Here is a 21,501-nt window from a genome sequence, read left to right on the forward strand (position 1 = left end):
TGATTACCATATACCGTTTTGTTAAGATCGTCTTCTCCTTTATCCATGAACATATTCCTCGTATCAATGAGATATTTTAAATCTTCTTTAAAAATTTCCTCACCAAATTGGGATGTGAAATTATTAATTCGGTTTATTAATCCACTTTGTCTGTTATCCATTGTATATGTATAAGTGTTAGACCATAGTTCCATTGCAAAAATTTAAAATATTGTGCGCATTATTCAGAGCACAAATACCGCTTTTAATATGTATTGAGCAAAATGGGAATTGGTTTATGTTTACGGTGTTTAATGGTGGGCAACCCAATTCCTCAACATCTCTTATGTGCGGTGATCTGAGAAAGATTTGTAGAAAACGTTTCTTTTCAATTCCCTTGCATAAAACCACCTTTCCCGAAGTGATTTGTTTAATATATTTTCTTGTTTGCTTAAAGTTGTTTATTCCATCGTTCCAAAAAATTTTATGATGGTTTTTGGTAAGCCAGAGAGCAGTTTTTCGGGACTTGTTATTAAGACGAGTGAAATCAAATGGAGGTTGTATAACGAAATTATTGTTAAACTTATTTTCTTTGCTAAATACAACTGCAATTTCCTTTAGAATGAACTTGTCGTTGTTATCAAAAAATCCTTGTACATCAATTGCAACTAGTTCTTTCTCCATTTTATGTGATTAATATAATGTTAGACAATTCTTTGAACTAACCCACTTAAAGGACTATACTCAACTAAACGATCGTGAATAAGGAGACAATATGCTTGAGTGTTTTCATTGTTTGCTTTTTTCAAATCGATTGAAATTCTCACGTCGATAGGTCCCGATTTAACTGTTTCATTTTGATATGAAAGGTCAACTACAATAATAGGTTTACTTTTAAATTCTGTCGGTGATAAAAATGGTTCTGCTGGGCGGTTGTAATAACTCTTTTGAAACATTGCATACATATCATAAAGGTGGGCATATTTATCATTTTCAAAGTTTACATTTAAGTCATCATATGGATACGTTTCTGAATTCAAGTGGACTTTCAGGTTGGATAAATTATTTGTAATTAGTTCTCCATTCAACATGAAGGCTATAATAGCAAATCTCGGTTTTTCTCTATTACTTCCTATCTTTAGACTCCAGACGTGTTGATTTCCCTGTATCAGTTTTGGGTTAATGTATGTATCCCAACTACGGAAAGCTATCGGTAAATTTACGCCACTCTTTATTATATCGTACATTTTAATTTTTGCAGCATCACTGGGTGTTACATGAGGGATTTTCCAGCTAATATTAGTCATTTCCAAAACATATGTATGGTTTGATTTGTTTTTAACATATACATCATCCAGATTTTTTGTGAGCAAAAGTATAAGTTCATGCTTACAATTCAGTAAAACTTTTCTATAATCCTCAGCAAACCCCATTACATTTTTTAAGGGTAGCGAGAAATTAAAATTACCTTTTGTAATAATATCATTTCCACCACTCCATCCAGCATTTAAAAGTTTGCGACTCTCCTGACGACTTTCCGATAGATAATTTTTAAGGGTGCTGCTCATGCCAACAAACCGTGTTCTATCAATTTCGTATCCATTTATTTCATATCTAATTTCATCAATAAAATTTGCCATACAATTATTGCGAAACGTAACCTCGATATTATCAGTGGTGCTTGTACCATCGGCTGCTACTCTCTTAACAACTCCTTGAAAATTAAGATAGCTTTCGTGAGGGAGTACATACAAGTCCTGATTTTGAATACAAATACGTATTTCATCATTTGCTTTAAATGATTGATGATACGAGGAATATGTATGATATTCCTTTTTCGAAATACTTTCATCTGAAAACGGTCTCTCACGAACATTTAAAATTTCATTCATTTTTAATGCTTTTTATTATTATTATTATCAGATTTGAATTTTGAAGCCCAGTGATTTTAAAAACAATTTGTTTTTTAATGTAAGACCTTTTCGATTTAATCCTGTTCCTTTAGCTTTACAACTGCTAGTGCGCGGTTGATGAAGTATACCGTTGCTTTTATTGTAAATTATCATTCTATTGCGCGAATATGTATGCGAATTGATACGTTTTCACCACGCAAGTTCAATAAATCTCCATTCTGATCAACGATATGTATTGAGAGAGTACTTATTTCTCTGCAGTTAATAGGTAAATAGATGAGATTGTGTGGTGTCACAGTCATTTTATACCCCGGTGGAACCGAAATTGCAAACTCATGTAATACGTGATTTGGTATATTATCAACGTAAGAGCCACTCACAATATTACATTCCAAACGAATGGAATTAATTTTTAAAATGTTGACAGCATTATCGGACAAGTGATTTTGGTTTGCCTTTAACACTCTTTGCTTAAAACCAAACAAATGACCTATTGACCTCTCCTTATTAAAGTATATATCTTCTTTACTGCTAATTATTTCCACTTGAAGTGTATTATTATTGCTTACAATTTTCACTGTATTTTCCAGATTATAATCCTTTAACTTGTTGTAAATAAATTGAGAAATATCGTTGAGTTCATAGGAGCCGGTGGGAATAATAATAACTTTATCACCAATATGAAAGAGGTTGTTATTTACATCCACGTTGGGAATTGAGTTGTACATGTTAAACTCAACTAGCGCACACTCATATTCCCCGTTTAATTCAATTGGTGGAAAATAAACTGTGTTTATAACGGAACTATTTCCATTCACTGATAGAGTCAATGATCTAACCATTTTGAAATCTGTTGTTCAACTGGGTGTCATACAACCCCGCCCCAATCTTATATTAAAATTAAAGAAGAATAAATTGATCAAATCCTTTTCTATATCGTCCCTTATCAATATTGTCATCCTTACTTATAAATAAAAATCCATATTTATCCTCCCAACATTTTTGACAAATTTTTGTAAATGTCTCATAATTCATGTCAGGGATGATATGATCCCGAAATATGTATCGCATATTTAAATCATCCTGTTTAAACATAATAATTACATTTGCATTGTCCCGTATAAGATGTTTTGGTATCCGTGTATATGTTTGACATAAATAAAAAGAATCAATATTTTTGTGACGAACCATACAGAAATATGATTGTATGATGATTGTTTCTCACAAGCCACTTCGTCAAAAATCATGATTGAATTATTTTTTGCTTCGGTGGGTGGTAAAACAGTTTCGTTCTGAGAGAATGTATGATATCCCATACCTTTAATCGGTTTAAATAGCTTTTCCAAGTAATCATATTTCGGTTGGTATAGACTCTTTGAAAACACGTATATATTTTCAAATCTCAAGCCATTTGGACTCTCAATAAGACTTATCATTACATTAGTTTTCCCGCAGTTGGATGGACCAACCACAAGAGCTCTAATTGTGTTTGGTAATAATTCACTGTGACGTGGTGGTTGTTTAACATTATTCACGTTCTCAATGTTACGAACAATAATGTTATTTTTTTGCTTTATTAATCGCATCCTATTATAAATATGTTTATTCCGTGATAAATCTTCAATGAATAAAGGCAATATATAATGGGGAAACGTTTTTATAATCACATCAGTCATTATTTACACCGTAAACGTGAAAGTGGTCTTCCGATTGAGTTTCACATTCCTGGATATAACTATTGTGGACCCGGTACAAAGCTTGCAGAGCGATTACAGCGTGGAGATCACGGAATTAATCAGTTGGATGAAGCTTGTAAGGTTCACGATATTGCCTATTCACAAAACAACGATCTAAGCAATCGACATAAGGCAGATTCTGAATTAATTAACAAGGCTTGGGAGCGAGTAAAGGCGAAGGATAGTTTTCTTAAGGAGCGAGCAGCAGCATATTTTGTAACTAATATTATGAAAGCAAAGAAACATTTTGGAATGGGTGTTCGGAAGCGAAATAAGAAAAAACAGAAGAAGAGGAAGCGTAGGAGGATGAAAATAAATAGACTATCATCTGTTGTAAGAGAAGCGAGTCGGGAATTGAAAAAACGAAAACCCCTGGATGTGGTTAATGCAATTAAAATTGCACGTAAAGCAATACATAATTCAATCGGATCTAAGAAAAACGTTAAAGTTCCTCGAATAATAAATGTTCCCAAAATGGGGGGTTTTTTACCACTGGTACCCATCTTAACTGCATTAAGTGCTATAGGTAGTTTAGCTTCAGGAACTTCTAGTGTAGCAAAATTAATAACAAACGCAAAAATTGCTAAGCAACAGCTAGAAGAAAATAAAAGACACAACCGAAAGATGGAAGAAGTTTTCGTGGGTGAAGGTCTATACTTAAAACCCCATAAAAATGGTTACGGTTTATACCTAAAACCATACAACAGTCGTGGTGGGAGAATGAAGAAACAAAAAAACTAATTGGTCAGCTACCCAAAAGAGCATTATCAAATATAGATATAATGGAATTTGCTCAAAGAAATATACCGCATTTTAGGGGAGTGTTTATGAGAGACTCTCTCCCTAAAACACCTAAAAATAATGAGAGTGGAGTGATTAACTTGGGTGACTCAAAATCAAGGGGTACACATTGGGTAGCTTACCACAAAAACAAAAACAGCATATTCTATTTTGATAGTTTTGGAAATTTACAACCACCAAAAGAAGTTGTGAAATACTTAGGGGATAAAATCAAATATAACTATGAACAGGTACAACGTTTTGGAACATACAATTGTGGACACCTGTGCATTGAATTCCTGCTTTCATTCAAATAAAGTAACTGAATTAACGACATTTAAACAACAAGGGTGGAAAACAACAAGGGTGGAAAAACAACAGCCTGTTGCATAAAGTAACTGATTTAACGACTTTTAAACATCAAGGGTGGAAAACAACAAGGGTGGAAAAACAACAACCTGTTGCATAAAGTAACTGATTTAACGACTTTTAAACATCAAGGGTGGAAAACAACAAGGGTGGAAAAACAACAACCTGTTGCTATGGAAATCTCGGTCTGAGAACTGGTATAAAATGAGCTCGGAAATCGTTTAGTCCTTACAGTCAGAACATTAACATTAACTTGTCAAGTCGATCAGCTTGCTTCTCATTTAAACCACCTTCTTCGAGGACAAACTTCAAACCAACAACAGCATGATGAATCAACCAATTCCATCAGAAAGTGAGCTGGACACCATTATGGAGGAGGAAATTCTTCGAGGCGGGGTTTTAAAGGAGTTCAACACGCGAGCATTGAAGCCCTTGCTATCACAAAACAAGATGGGTATAAACGTCAGCTACCCAATTATCAATGCGCAGAGGAAGAAAACTGTTTATGGGGACTCCATTGCCTTGGAACTGGATAAATATATTCTATATCTACCAAAGAGATATAACACTATGAAAGATGGTCATCTGAAGTTGCTCAAGGACAAGGAATATCGAGTTATAAAAAGAAGCAATGATTCCCTGCAACTAGAGTTAAATACAATTGTTTAATCCACTTATCACTTTGTAATATTTATAACATTTGTACATAATCATTTATTATATTCAATAAAACATGCACACGCACCCACATTAAATTCTTTTATTTGAAGAGGAAATTTAAACAATGTAAAATGATTCTTTTTCAGCCAAAAATAAAATCATATAAATAATATATATATTTTATAACTTTCATTAGTATGAAATGTAACCCTGTAAAGTATAGTTCATAAACTGGTATTACATCTTTTGTGCTGACGGTGGTGAAAGTTTTGAAAGTACCCAAAATGAGTCAATTTATTTTAAGTCAGCTTACTAAAACGAGAAATATATTAAAGAAAAAGTTTAATGATCTAAAACATATTAAAACACAAAATGCTTACGAGTTGGAAGAAACTTTTAAGCCAATAACAGATCCCTTAAACGAACTAGTTAGTGAAAATAAAAAACGAAAGTTTATGAATACAAACGAAGATAAATCAACGATTCTAAAGCAAAAAAGTGAAATATTTAAAAATGAAACCCCCCGTAAAAAGCTTAAGAAACATCAATTAAGGTATGATGACGATGATGATCATGATTACGATTATGATGATAATAATATCCGAAATGAAGAAACAAAAATTTATAATGATGATGTTACTAGTGACTCAGATGATAAATTTTTTTCACAGTCACATATTGAATTGGGATCCGAGCCGGAAACACCGCTAGAAACACCTTTAGAAACACAGCTAGAAAAAGAAGCAGATGCTAGCAGTCTAATTCATGCAGACTATGATTTTAATATTAGCAGTCTATCGAGAAATAAAGTTCTGGACAATGCTTATGGACCTAGAAAAAGTTCATCAACCCCCAAATCCTTAAATTTGGGGAATAGTGAATTACATATAAGTCATAATAAAATTCAATTATCAAGTGGAAGCACGTGGGATTTGACTCCTGGGCTTTATTCTCTGATTGTTCATAATAAACCTACACAATTCAGTGCCACAGACTTGAAAAATTATAAAGATATCATTACTGAGACAAGTGCACATAGAATAGATTTTGATCCAAATAAGCGAATAAAAGGAACTAGAGGATACAAATATACAAACATTATTAAAAAGTTCATGAGCAATGAAAATGTACATCCTTCAGCTATATCCACCCCAATTCAATCAAATCAAAAAAAATCAAATAAAAAGGGATTTGGATACATGTCCCTACAAAGAGCAAAACCCAATTATATTTATTGGGATGACGTCAATGAATTAGTTGAAAGATTGCAGCTTTTAATAGCTTCAAAGGCCGCTGGCAACACTAATCACAATAACGAGATCATGTCTATAATAGAAGAACTGCGAGAGGCTAAAATTATATATTAATTGAATAAATAAGGTTCACAAACTTTAAATTACCTTATAAACAAAATGTCTGTCGACAAGTTTGGTCACTTTTCAGACGAAAAAGAGCACACAGATATTTTAAAAAGGGATATTAAAACTGTTGTGGGGTTGTACATTGATGGCGACGAAAACCTGAATACCCAACAGAAACGAATTAAAAATTGTGGGAACCCAATAGATTATTCGGATGCAACGACGAAAAAATATGTCGATGAAAACTTGGAGACGTTAAAGAAAGACCTTAATACGAAAATAAATACATCCCTTAATCGAAGACTTTCTAAAATAACTTCTTTGGAAAATTTAGTTCAAGTTAATAATGGGAGGGTTGATAATGTTGATAAAATCCTATCCAATATGTTAACAAAGATTAATAGTATTGAGAGCTATGTTTATAAATATGTTACTCAACCGAAATCAGTTTTAAAATCACAGACAGTTGAAATAGAAGGTACTGCAACTCCAATAGTAAGAAAGTTCTAGTACCAAAAAATATGAGTGATAAATTGGGTATTGTTAAAGAAATTCATGCTCCGTGTCGACGTAATTTTAAACGACGAAGGGTAGTGACAAAGGGTATAAATGATCTCTGGCAAGCAGATTTAGTGGAAATGGGAAAGTATTCACAGCTTAACGGAGGATATTTTTATATTTTGACTGTTGTGGATTGTTTTAGCAAATATGCCTGGGGAGAAGCATTAAAATCAAAAAGCGCTAAAGATGTCTCAATGGCAATGGAAAAAATTTTCAAATCTGGACGTGGAACACCAAAAAATTTACAAACGGATGATGGAACTGAATTTTTTAACAAACAATTTAACGCGTTAATGAAACAAAATGGAATAAACCATTATTCTACCTATTCAATTGTAAAAGCTTCAATTGTGGAACGCTTCAACAGAAGTTTGAAGGAACTTATGTGGCGTGAATTTAGTTTTAGCGGAACATACAAGTGGGTTGATATGTATAAAAAATTAATTGATATATACAACAAAAGACCACATAGAACAATTAAGGTCGCCCCAATTGACGTCAATTCTTCCAATGAAAAACACATTTTGAAAACAGCCTACAATCATCTCAAAATGTTTAGTGTGGGGAAATTGCGTAATGGAGATTATGTACGCATCAGTAAATATAAACATGTGTTTGAAAAGGGGTATACACCGAATTGGACTACAGAAATTTTTAAAATAACAAGTGTGAAAAACACATACCCTACCACATACTTGTTGGAAGACTTTGAAGGTACTCCAATACAAGGTGGATTTTACAAAGAAGAACTTAAAAAAACTCGTTTCCCAGACAAATATTTAGTGGAAAAAATAATAAAGAGAGACGGGAATAAAGTCCGTGTACGTTGGTTGGGGTTTTCAAAAAAATATGATAGCTGGGAATCTAAAGATAATATTTTATAGAGCAACTCTTATTCGCAATGAAAATAAAAGAATATATACTCCATATACTAATCAACTCAGCAACAGAAAAATAAATATGTTCAGACCGGCATGCTCATGTAACAGCTTATGTACAAGTTCAAAAATAGTCTCCAGCCAAAATCCCCCACCACCCTACGTATACAAAGTCAAAATAGTTTCCACATACGCACACGCAAAGACTTCGAAGATCATCCATTACAAGTGGTTTCTATATTTATGTTCAGACTCGCATGCTCATGTACGTACACATCATCAAAAATAGTTTCCAGACACAATCGCCCGCATCGAAAGGCCGCACCCTACGTATACAAAGTCAAAAATAGTTTCCACATACGCACACGCAAAGACTGATAGAATGTTCTGCTTTCTGTGGAGGGCGATAAGAATGTTCTGCTTTCTGTGGAGGGCGTGTGGAGGGCTATAAGAATGTTTACTCAAGGTTTGTATATATTGTTTCTGTTTGTTGGACTGGTTCGCCAGCATATTTAGGAATGATTGCCCCATCCCTTTATTCGTTTACATAAGAGTTATATACTGAAAATTCTAAATAAATACCACTGGGGCGCTTATGATTTTTTCAGTAGCGATCGCAAGCAAGACAAGACGGTGAAAATTGGAGCTCAAATTGCTCATATAAAAGTGAAAGTGAAAGCTAAAAACTCAAACTTGATTAATAATTGTGTGTGTGTGTGTGAAAATGAATAATAATAAAATAATGAAACTATTTTTAATAATAGTTTCTGTAATAGGAGTAGTGGAAATGGGTGTAATACCCATTTCACATCTAACGACATACAACGAGACAATGGAAACCACAATTATTCAAATTTTACTCCCTAACAATGATGTTTTGAATATTCAGCTGAAATTGTATCTATTTAAGAACAGTTCACTAGCGAATATAAATAACATTGATGAGTTAGAGAGTAAACTAAAAACCTCACAAGGTAAGAACATCAAAACAATAATAACAATAAAAAAATTTTTTTTTTTTTTGGTTTGTTAACTTTGTTATGATATTTAATTTCAGAAGAACCAACAATGGCAAGCTATATTACAGAAGAGAGGAAACTAAAAAAAGATGAAGACGACGAAGCACCACAAGGTAAATACCAATATAAATAACAATCACAAATTACTTTTTTTACTTTTTCGATTTTTGCTAACTTTTGTTATGATATTTAATTTCAGAAACAACAACAAAAACAACAACAACAACAACAACAGAAACAACAACAACAGAAACAACAACAACAGAAGCATCATCATCATCAACAACAACAGAAGCATCATCATCATCAACAACAACAGAAGCATCATCAACAGAAGCATCATCATCAACAGAAGCAACAGAAGAATCATCGTCATCAACACCCCCTCCAGCTAATTTCCAAATCTATGATGAGTACGATGATTTGTCGTCACCCTCCAAACAATCATTTACGCCACTAAATGAAGAAGATGGTAATAATGATAATGTAAGTGAAGAGTCAAAAATTTTAAATAAAACAGAGAAGCGTAGTGTAGAAAAAAAATATTCTTTTCTTAAAAAGGAATTGTTAGAGAAGTTTAAATCAGACTTGCTTGAAAGGGAAAATAGAGAGGGCGGAACTATTGTAACAGGAAACAGAGGTTTCGATAGATATTATAAACTCGGTTATAGAGACCTTTTCACTTTAAGAATCCAGTGCCATTACGTTTCAAAAAGGTTAAAAAAACATTCTCATCTAGATATGTATAAGATTCAAATAAACTGTGTAGAAATTGATGAAGAACTTTTTTACTATCCACTTCTACCAAAAACAATAGATTTACCACCTCCACCCAAGATAAGTAAAAGAGAGGTTATAACAATTGAGGAACTAGACTTGAGTGGTATAGACTCTGATGGGGGAAAATTATGTCTATTAGAGTGTAGCGAGTTGTTGAACCGCAACAACTTTTATATGAATAAGGGATAACATATTACTTATTTATTTCAGAAGGATATAAAAATTCCTCAAGGAAATAAAATAATAAACAAAACAAAAGGCAAGTTAATTTACTTTAGTATATATTATTTCATTTCATTAATTCGTTTTTTTCTTTTTCTTTTTCTCATTTCAGTTGAATATGTTCACCTTTTAGGATCTAACGTAGTTTCAGTAAATTCAATTTCTAATAATATTTCTAGTTTTAATTTAACTGATGATGACATCACACAACTTTATCACCAAAATATAAACATTAACTTAAACAATAGCGATGAGAGTAATGAAAATAATGATATTACTCCTGAACAAGTAGAGTTGGGTTATTATCTAAAACAGATAAGGGAAAAAAACGAGGAAGAAAAATCAGCTGAAGAAGAAGATGAACCTGTTCAAGCAAGGGATTCTGAACCTGAAGCTAAAATGAACCCACATGAATTAGAACTGTGGAATTATCTATATAGGCAACGGATACAAAACCAATCAAATAAAATATACTCACCCAATTTATAAAAAATTTCCAAAAAAAAAAAAATTTAAAAACACACCCAAATATTTTATATTTAATACTCAATTTATTGAAATGTATTTGTTATTTGTTCAACTTAATGTTATACTAACAAAATATAAACATTTATATATATATATTGCTTAAGATTTATATATATTTTGTTAATTTTTATTGTTCAACACCTTTTAAGATTTATATATATTTTGTTAATTTTTATTGTTCAACACCTTTTATCAAACTTACTAATTAAATAAATATTTTGCATTGTTAAATCTAAAATTGTTTCTGTTTTTTGGGATCGGGGGGCAATTCATTATAAAACATTTCAAGTTCAAGCGACTTGTAAAGTAAATCATGTTCAACATTTTCAATTTCTGTTTTTAGACGCTTGAGTAAAGTTTTTTGTTCCTCAGTCTGGAATTCAAGACTTTCTATTTCATCTACCTGTCTCCCCAAAACAAGTGACTCTCCCTCAAGGATTTGAACATTTGATATGAGTTCCCTTTCTATTAAACCCTTATGATGATAAGGGAGTGTAGACATTTTATCACCCTCAACTTTTCTCTTCGTATCATTACCATCGAGAATTATTTTTGTCATTTTGTAAGTATTTATGGTATGATTTTTAGATCTAAAAACTGACATGCCGCCATACATTCGATTTTCAGTGAAAAGAACCTTTTTATATTTTTCAATATCTAGATACTCTAGTGCTGTTCTCGTTACTCCCTTAGATTTCATAAACGATTTGTCCATAGAATCAATTTTATAACAATAAACCTTAGGACGGAGACCAACAAACTCTGACATTGGTCTACCATGAAGCTCATCTTTAAAAACACCTAATACCGCTTTATTGCATATTTTAAAATTATATAAGTTGGCTCTTTCTTCGGAATAACCAGATGTATCAAATTTGAATTCTATATCATTCCGAATATCTCTATAAAAATCATCAGTTTTAATTGTATAGATGAAGGAATCTGTATCCATGTAATTTAATCTTATATTATCTTGAAATTTCGGTTTCATATACTGATAATGGAAATTATACATGTTCCACTTTGATAACTCTAATTACAGTATTAGAGTTATCAAAGTGGAACCCAAGATACATGGGTTTATCGTATACATATGACATTCTTCTCATTTGAATTGTATAAAAATCATTCTCTAGTTTTGTAGCACTTTGAAAATTAAATTTGGAAATTAATGCTCGTGCACATAATTTTTTACGACCACTTTTATTATTATTATTCTGTGGAGGATCCCAATCACAAACTATTTTAATGTCAACGCGATTCTCGATATTTTCTAGGGTTTTACCGTAGACTGCATTATTTAATAATTTAAAAAAATCTTTTTCAAATGAATTTTTAGCTTTTTGACGATATTGGGTGTTAAGGTCTATATACGTTTTGAGCCAAGGTTTTTGCTCAAAACGTATCCCTCTATGAATTGTTATTAGCTTCAACCCATTAAGCAAACATTGCTGTAAATTTTTATAATGAATGATATAATTTTTTTTATTTCCGAGGTCGGTAATTAATTTTTTTACTTTTTCGCTATTAGTGGCTAACTTTGTTGATGAACAAAACGGTAAATCACTATGTAAATCATGGATACTGTATGGATAGTCCAAATCCACTTCTAAAATATAACCATAATGTCCTTCGCTTGGAATATTTTCTACTACCAAATTTTCTATGTCTATGGGAGACAACCACTTAAACCCTTGGTAAGGTAAAGGTTGAGACATTGCCCAACCATACAAATTATTTGCATCTAAATACATTAAAAATGATGACTATTTACCAGCATCATAATCACTTAAATATTTATTATTTGCTTTACTATATCTGTGACAGCATTGTACCAAACCACCCCGAATTCCACTTTGTATAAATTTATACATATCAATATCAGTTATTAACTGTAACTCAATTTGAGTGGTTTTCAGCATTGCCTGCCAAGATAAACCTGGTGTTGTATAAAAATGAGCTGGGTCAAGAGAATAAATTTTCATGCAAATTAAACGGAAATTTTCAAAAACGTCAGTTAATAATAATACATCAGTTTTTAAATAAATCTCTAGATAGTCCTTTAGAGATTTACAGGAAAATTGTGTCCAAACTTTAACAGCATGACTATATTCCTCTTGAGAACAATGCTTTTCAGTAAACTGATTATAAAATTGGTCTCTTGATGGTAAACTAGTTTCCTCTAGTCTATGCTCTGAATCAAGATATTCATATGGGAATACACCCTTCTTCCGCATAAGCCTAAATTCATTTTCACAATTAAAATGTGATCTTACTGATTTAAGTTGATCATCTTCTAAATTGGACGCTAAGGCATCTAGACTAGATGACATAAATCTAAATGTGTCTAGAAACCTTATCTCAAAACTGTTTCCACATTCATTTTCAATTTTTTTCATTACTGAAATGAAGTGCTCCTTGTTTATGGGAATAACTTTAATTTCTCCAGGTATTAATGTTAATTCTTTGATAAACAAGTGACAATCATACTTGGAGAAATTGTGGAAGAAAACTGGGATAAAATTAGACGTTTTCAATTCTAAATTACATTTCGAATGAGCTGCACCCCTGTATCTACCTGTATAATGACAATGATCTCGAACCCTATCATCCGCTAAAGCCTTCTCACAAATATGACAATTGAGGGTAAACTCAAAATCATATTCGTCCTCTGGATTCATTACTATGGGAACAATTTTACTCAAATAATTTGTATGAATAGTTTTTAAGTTATTTACAAGGGAATTGACAAAATTTATGGCTGAATTACCTCCCGTTTCCATTACAAATTTATCTAAGCTAGAATCATATGCACACTTTATAAAGTAAGCATATGAAATTGGTACATGTTCATTTACATTAAACAGTTTAGGACTTACATCAATATTTTTACGTCGAAGTATACACTCGAAATCTGCATACACTGCGAACGGAACTTTTAGTTGGTGACGCAGTGCCGTATACTTCAATGTCGATTTATATGGTTTTGGGAGAGTGACAACCTTTCCACTGCAAAGCTCCTTGTGGCGAAGTGCGTGACTTGCAGTTGATGAAAAATTTAAGCAGGTATTGCAAAACCATGTCCGTTCCTTATGTAGACTTTTTTGTGCAGACATTAGTCTGTTAAATAAAAGAAAAATCAAACAAGTAATGTAACATAATAAGTAAAAGTAGGTCTATAACGAGTAAAATTCATACTTTGAAATATTTTTTATCCATGTGTAGTGACCGAACCCGTTTCCTTCCAGGAAAAGTATATTTATGTGCGTCGGCTTTTCAACTCCAGATTGATAAAGAGGTCCAATTATAGTTTCACTTTCCTCATCATATCCAAAAACGTTAATACTCAATGTAACGTTTTTTTGAATGAAAATGTCTATGTCCTTTATTTTGAGCGGGAATGTTAACCCACTGAAGTCCAAATTTATTCCAGATGTTAAAACAAATCTTTCGGCCCTTATATCAACTTTATATGTGTAGCATATACTAGGGTTACTTGCTACCTTTGTAAGTGCCGAAATCAAAGTCCATTTAAAACAGTATGAATCATTCTTATTTTGAACATTAATTATTGCTTTTTTCGAAAAAAGCTTGGGTGGTGTTGGGATAAATGAGGAACCAGAAAGCGGTTTAAATTGATTGAAATTCATTTCCAATCGAATTATGCGGAGTAGGGTCCACCCGCTATCCCTTTCCTGAAACTCTTCCATTTTTATTTTCAGATGGTCTGAGTGATTGGTGAATATGCGGTCTAAATCCGAGTGGTTTGTAACAACTTCCATTTTGCTTTGGAATTGTTTAGTCTCCGTTTTTAAATCGTCATCTTTCACGAGCATATATTCCGCAAAAAGCTCAAAATTAACTTTACCGGACATGTAGCTTTGAAGCACATTAAATAAATGCGATTTTAAAGCCTCTCCTGCTTCGAAGAGGAACTCTTCCGGGTATCTTAATTCCTCTCCTTCATTAACAAACATATAATGAAGGATTCGACCCTTGAATCCATCCGAAATCATTTTGATTCTTCCATCCAAAGGTACCATAGCGTTCATCTTGTGGTTCGCGGTTCGTGCATGGTGATTCCATTGAACTCCCACCGGGATGAAACGACGGCATGACTCACAATATTTTTGGGTTTGGTTATTCATTTTAATTTTTATTTTGGAAAGAATTACAATTGTAATTAATTTGTAGATTGTTTGAAATTTTCATTTTCTTTTCACAAAGTCACTTGTAATGTAGTTAATTTGTAGATTGTTTTAAATTTTTATTTTCTTTTCACAAAGTCACTTGTAATGTAGTTAATTTGTAATTGTAATTTAATTGTTCTCACAAAGCCACTTTTCAATTGAGGTACACACGTTGATAAGATCACTTTACTGTTTTTCGAAACTAGTAAAAAGAGTAGGTCACTTCAAGAAATTTGAAAACACTGATCTGAATTTGGTTAAATTCTAGCTTAAATATAACTTTGAGGATAGATTATTAGTATCAACTTAAACTTTAGTTTGAAAATTAAAAAATTAAAAGTTTTGATTGGTAAATGAAAATATTTTCCTTAAATTTAGTATAGGAAATTAGAGTTGCAACGAATTGATTGGTTGATGAAAATATTTTCCTTAAATTTAATATAAGAAATTAGACTTGCATTATTTTCATTGGTTGATTCCATCGAATATTTGATGGCGAGGGAGGGGTGAAAGTGAACCGTGTCCTAGCAACCAGGTTGTTGACTACTCGGTTTCTAGTCACATTTGCATTTGTCTAACTAATTTTCTCAAAGGGATGATCGCGAGGGAAGGGATGGTGGTGGAAAATTTTTGCTCTCCATATGAAGAGGGGATAAAAGTAAGAAGTTACTGGGAAGAACCTTCAGTTCGAATTACAAGTCTGGATTAATAATATCAGCAGCAGCAACATAAGTTTGGAATAACAACAAAACTACAACCAAAAATCAACAAACCAAACCAACAAAACAACTATACAACAACCAAAAATCAACTATACAACAAACAACTAATCAACAACCAAAAATCAACAAACAACAACATCATCAACAGACAAACAGCGCCAACAACATCAAGAAACAACAAGAAACAGCGCCAACAACATCAAGAAACAACAAGAAACAGCAGCAGAATGAATAACAACCACGTGTGTGATGAAATCACCAATTTCCTCGAAGAATTTGGTGACTTCATTTTTGAGGATCATCGGGAGTCCCTGGAGATGGACTTCTCCAAGCTACAACAGATGGATCGAGTCGGTGAGAGAGAATCTAGGTATGGTGTGCATATGCTAACATGTCCCTGGGCCGACGATGACGTAAGAGAGGGCCCGGATACATGTCAATGTCACCAGGCACCATACATTAGAATTAAAGCTATTGCTTTAATTAACAAATACAAAAATCTTACCCTTAAATTTACAAATAAAAAATAAATAAAACAATAAAAATATATTTGAAATTAAAATTAACATATTCTTTTGTTTGGGGGATATATTTCTATTTCAGCTCAAAAAGTTAAAAAATAAAAATATACTTGAATTCAAATTAACATCTTCTTTTTGTCATTGGGGTGGGAGTTTGATTCTCAGTGGCAAGCAAAGGGATCCCTTTTCAAGGGTGCTTGCTTTCAGCTGTTTCTTTGGGAGTTTGTTTCTCAGTGGCAAGCAAAGGGATCCCTTTTCAAGGGTGGTTGCTTTCAGCTGTTTCTTTTGGACGTGACAACAGCCCGTGACATTCTAACACGTACCCGTGTGAGCACCACACTTTCTTAATCTAAGCAAAGGACACCCGGCACACCCCAGTAATTTCTCCCCATTAACTAGGATAACCCAAATATATCGCTCACCCGCTTAACTACGATAACCCAGATAAGCAAAGGACACCCGGCACACCCCAGTAATTTCTCCCCCATTAACTAGGATAACCCAAATATATCGCTATGATCACCTGACACACCCCAGTAACTTCTCACCCGCTTAACTAGATTCCCTCCCCTCGTTTCACCCTATTTTTCTAACTTCTCCCACGTTCGATCCCGTCAACCTACTCGTCAACCACTTAAGCAGAATGCCTCCCCTCTTTCACCCCATTTCCTAGATACAAAAGCTGGATATAACTATTGTGGACCCTAATTTACGATCACCCGTCACACCCCAGTAACTTCTTCCCGCTTAATAAGAGTCCCGATTTCTTAAACGAAATTCGGGGGAGCGAATTCCTGAATAAAATTCCTAGATATAAGCAACTTATCACCCTAATTTACGATCACCCGTCACACCCCAGTAATATCTCCCCCGATTTCTGGACCGAATTTCGGGATTCCTGATTCCTGAATACAAACCCTACATACAAAAGCTGGATATAACTATTGTGGACCCTAATTAACGATCACTCGTCACGCACCCATTAACTTTAATTATCCCCCACACCTGTCACATTGTCCTGATTTATTACCCTAATTAGCATAATTAATTACCTCCCCCTCCACTTTTGTATCCAGCTTTTGTATCCAGAACTCTCATTTTCATACTACTGACCAACAAATTATTTAGTAAGAGAAACGCGTTGGGCATGAAATTTCCCTTCAGAAAATAAATATTTCAAATAATCTCGCGAGCGACCAATGTCCGGTATAGTGTCCCGAACAGAATGAGACGGTTATACGGTCCCCCTCACCCGCAAAAAATTCGCGAACAAATTTTCCTCGACGGACCGCGAATTCTTAAGAATTTATATAAAGAAATATAAGCGCGGACTGCCATGGTTCTCTTGTAATCGATTTTCAATATTATGTGTTTTGCTATAAAAATAAATTAGCCTTTTCTATGATTTTGAGCTTTTTTTGGGCTTTTCACCCATTGTCAAAATCATCTGCGTGCAGAAAAATTTGACCAAAATGTGAAATTGGGGCAAGACCCCGCAGCCGCGAATTAAATATCCTCGATGAACCGCGATTCCTTAAGAATTTGTTGACCATCGATGACCAAATTTTAAAAGCGAGTCTGAAGAAATCGCGCTTGTTGACTGACTGGAGCCAACATAGTCCATGGACCGCGACCTATAAAAAAGTCGTGATTGCAGACAAATTTGATCTAACTCTCTAAAGCATTAAATATTACACAATCAAATTTCTTTTTTTTTATTTAATCAATAACATTTTTCCGCGCCTTTATATTGTATCGGGAATCAAAGAATTGGACTAATTACTTTCAAAGTCTGCATCTGCTGGATCCTTAATAAATAAATATTTATGATAATATATTTGATGTATGTTAAAAAAAGAAAACTAAAAATTCAAAAACGTAAAAATTAGAAAAAAATTTGGGATAAAATTAAAAAAAAACGCCATTGATGATTTTTAATTTTCCTTATACCGGAAAGCATTATGGCATTTTGTAAACATTAAACAAAAAATAACTGAAATAAAAAAATTGCGCCGCAGCCCAGCAAAATGTAAAAAAAATCGAGCGATTTGTTTAATGCTTACATTGTGTTCAAAATTATAATAAACGTCTATGGCTGAAATGTTTGAAATATTCGTAATGGGCTTGTGTGACGACCAAGACCACAAAATAGGCGAACGGAAATGATCCTCGTTGGACCGCGTTTTCTTCAGATTTGCCTTATAAAGTTATATATTGGTCCTCCATGGTCAAATAAATTCTTAAGAAATCACTGTCCACCGAGGATATTTAGTTCGCGGCTGTAGGGTCTGGCGACCTATAAAAACAATTACACATATTGGTCTAATTTTTATGAACACCTTTTATTTTGACAATGGATGAAAAGCCCTTATGTTTTTTATAGCAAAGCACTCAAAATCATAGAAAAGGCTACTTTATTTTATAGCAAAACACGTAACTTCGAAAATCGATTACAAGAGAACCATGGCAGTCTATATTTCTTTATGTAAATTCGATAATTTTTTTTGTGAATTTTGGGGGTGAGGACCGTAAACTATAGTATTACCAATAAGACTATTTTTACAAATTTGACGAAAATTGGTTCATAATTTCTTCAACTAATGGCGCTTAAAGCTCAGATTTTTAATGTACCCTTTAATGTTCTAAGGAAACTTCAGTAAACACGGCGCGCAATTTAAACGAGCCGTTTAGCCGCTATGGCCACATACTATTGATGCCCTTGTACTATTTGAGCCCCCTTCTCCCCTACAAACGTATTTGGTCAAAAGTTCGCATATTAAGATTAATAATTAACTTGGAAACATTTTGGCTTTGTTTACAGAATTTGTAGTATTTTATATTTATTTTATGTTTAATAAATTAGCGCTGTTACTTCTGCTACAAAATGAAAAATACTTTTTGAAAAATAAAACGTTAGCATTTGATCCACTGGACTGACTATTGATCGAAAATCATATTGATCGGAGCAGCAGTTTACGTTTTTAAAATCCAAACAAATTTTAACTTAAATTGCCCGTTTCCCTCCCCTTGCCCAACAGAACTACCACTCCCCCTAGTCAGTTTTCTTATTGCTCTCTTGGCCGACGCTCTCTTGGCATCCGCTCTGTGAGCTTCGCTCTCTCGGCAATCTCCCACAAAATGCAACGCAATAACTTAGAAAATCTAAATAAAATCGTATAAAATACATTTAAAAAAATGTTAGAAACTTGAAAAATAAAACTTAAGCATTAGGCCATAGATCCAAAAATCATCTTGATTAGAGCAGCGGTTTAGATTTTTGAAATCAAAACGTTAATTTTAAATATAGCCCCCAAATTTCTTTTAGATTTCTAATTAGGCCTTTTCAAAACCTAATATTTGGCAAAATCCAAATTTCGAAATTCCAACCACTTTAGAAGTTAAGATTAAGTACATACATTGCTAAAAATATGGATGTTGGAGCTGTTTGGGGCCACTGGGGGGACATGTCGGACCTTAGTGGGAGCCTACGTCCCCAATGGAATACTGTGAAAAAATTTGGCTGCTCTAGCTCTTATGGTTTAGGCTGTGGTCGTATCCCCCTAAAAATCGGTCTTTCTTTTTATAATCTTTAGAGATAAACAATGTTATACTTGCATTCAGTATTTTCTTGTTTAATTATTCCATTTATACATTCGTCAAATACAATTTTTCCTGTTTCTTTGTTAAAAACTTTATCTTCATATAAGAAATATTTGTCGAATATATTTTTTTTTTCTCAAAATATTTTTGCTTTTATCGGGATAAGGAATAATTTAAAAAACGGGCGATTAAACTATCTCTGAAGGAATATGGGAAATTATCAAAATTTCATTGGTGTCTGTTTAAAGCCAAGTGGAAGTTTAAACCTAGTCTTGTCAGTTGCATCCCTAATTCGATATCTTCTACGTATTCTGTAAAGTGTTGTAAATTAAATATTAAGACGCTGGCTTGTTGTTCCCTTCCTCCGTCTGCCTTTAATTTATTGATTACTTCAATTCCATTATTTATGACATCAATAATCATATTTAAATCGGTGTTCTGAATACTAGTATCTACTAAATTATTAATTTTTTCTTCCAACTCATCTTTATCATCTTGGTCTAATGTTCCGAATAGGTAGGGGAGTGTAGGGTAAGGTGACGAACGATTCGTTTTTTGAATGTAACTTTTGTAAAAATCAATATTTTTCAAAAGTGTAAACGCAGAAAGTTGCTTACATCTACTGAGCATATCCCTGTAAAATTCGAAATTCGAAATTCCAATGCAGCTAAATCCCACAGCGTTTGGCGTTAACCCTACTTTTTTTGCACTTTCAAAAGTTGTAGGGTAATGTGACGAACGATTTGTTCTTTAATGTAACTTCTCCAAAAATCAATATTTTTTAAAAGTGTAAAAGCAGAAAGTTGCTTACATTTACTGAGCATATTTCTAAAAAAATTTGGATTCGAAATTTCTACGTAGCCAAATCCTACAGCGTTTGGTGTAAACCATCCTTTTTACAAAAAAAAAAAACATTTTTTTATATATTATTTACGGAAAGGGTTTTTTCGATACGGAAAAGAAAAAAGTAATAAGATAATACCCAAACTTACAAAAAAAAATGGTCAAAGTGCAAATTTTTTTTTAAATTAAATTAAACTGACGTCACTATTAAAAACAACAATAAAACTGCAGCAGTAAATGTTATCTGGTATTATTATATTTTTTTTACAAATAATCAACGATAACAGTTAAAATTCTTGAATAAAAAAAGTTCGTCACAATACCCTACAAAAAGTTCGTCACGATACCCTACAAGGTAGACTTGGAGCAAAAACGGTGACACTCTCAAACGGCGCAAAAGAAAAAAGCGCGAGGTACCAAAAACTGTTGATAAAGATCTCATGTATACGTGCATATATTTGCCTGATTTTATTTTCCACTCATCTTTGCTCTGGCACTGCTGAAACACAAGTAAATTGAATGGGTTTGCTAGTTTGCGCACCACATTTTTAGCGAAAATTACCTCACGAACAAATTACGGGACTTCTTATTAATATTACTGTAAATACATTGTCGACACGATAAGGGGAGACGACTACATTTATTTGGAATATTTGTCGTGACGTCATATATGAGATCCGACGAGTTCGTCACATTACCCTACTCGTCAAATTACCCTACACTCCCCTATTTATAAACTGATCCTACAATTTTGAATAAACATCTCTTACTGCGTTTTGCTAATGTAATTCCGTTAATTTCTCTTTTAAGTTTTTCTACTAGATATCGGATTTGTATTA

General features: G+C 33.1%; 2 protein-coding genes across 5 annotated transcripts in view; one reads left to right on the top strand and one right to left on the bottom strand.

Annotated features, from left to right (window-relative positions):
* LOC138912344 (kelch-like protein 10) overlaps positions 1 to 21,501 on the bottom strand; it is a 119,611-nt gene that overhangs the window by 40,659 nt on the left and 57,451 nt on the right. The gene's annotated exons all lie outside the window — the stretch shown is intronic.
* LOC138912585 (uncharacterized) lies at positions 8,630 to 11,757 on the top strand. Of its 4 annotated transcripts, none has more exons than XM_070213672.1 (5): positions 8,631 to 9,211; positions 9,295 to 9,369; positions 9,456 to 9,728; positions 10,247 to 10,295; positions 10,371 to 11,754. In XM_070213672.1, exons 1-4 carry the CDS (start codon positions 8,962 to 8,964, stop codon positions 10,273 to 10,275), a joined length of 627 nt encoding a protein of 208 aa, XP_070069773.1. In that variant the 5' UTR covers positions 8,631 to 8,961; the 3' UTR covers positions 10,276 to 10,295; positions 10,371 to 11,754. The 4 variants fall into 4 exon arrangements, with proteins under 4 accessions (XP_070069772.1, XP_070069773.1, XP_070069771.1 ...); XM_070213670.1 differs by having other exon boundaries at positions 8,638 to 9,211; positions 9,456 to 9,742; positions 10,250 to 10,295; positions 10,371 to 11,756; XM_070213669.1 differs by having other exon boundaries at positions 8,645 to 9,211; positions 9,456 to 9,742; positions 10,371 to 11,744.

The sequence above is a fragment of the Drosophila takahashii genome, chromosome 2R, assembly GCF_030179915.1.
Source record: "Drosophila takahashii strain IR98-3 E-12201 chromosome 2R, DtakHiC1v2, whole genome shotgun sequence".
NCBI lineage: Eukaryota > Metazoa > Arthropoda > Insecta > Diptera > Drosophilidae > Drosophila > Drosophila takahashii.

Bases quoted from the DNA above. Each gene is read 5' to 3' on its own strand.
- LOC138912585 (XM_070213669.1), top strand. From the start codon at position 8,962: ATGAATAATAATAAAATAATGAAACTATTTTTAATAATAGTTTCTGTA. The intron at 9,370-9,455 runs GTAAATACCAAT...ATTTAATTTCAG, and splicing joins AGACGACGAAGCACCACAAG to AAACAACAACAAAAACAACA. The intron at 9,743-10,246 runs GTAAGTGAAGAG...TATTTATTTCAG, and splicing joins AAGATGGTAATAATGATAAT to AAGGATATAAAAATTCCTCA.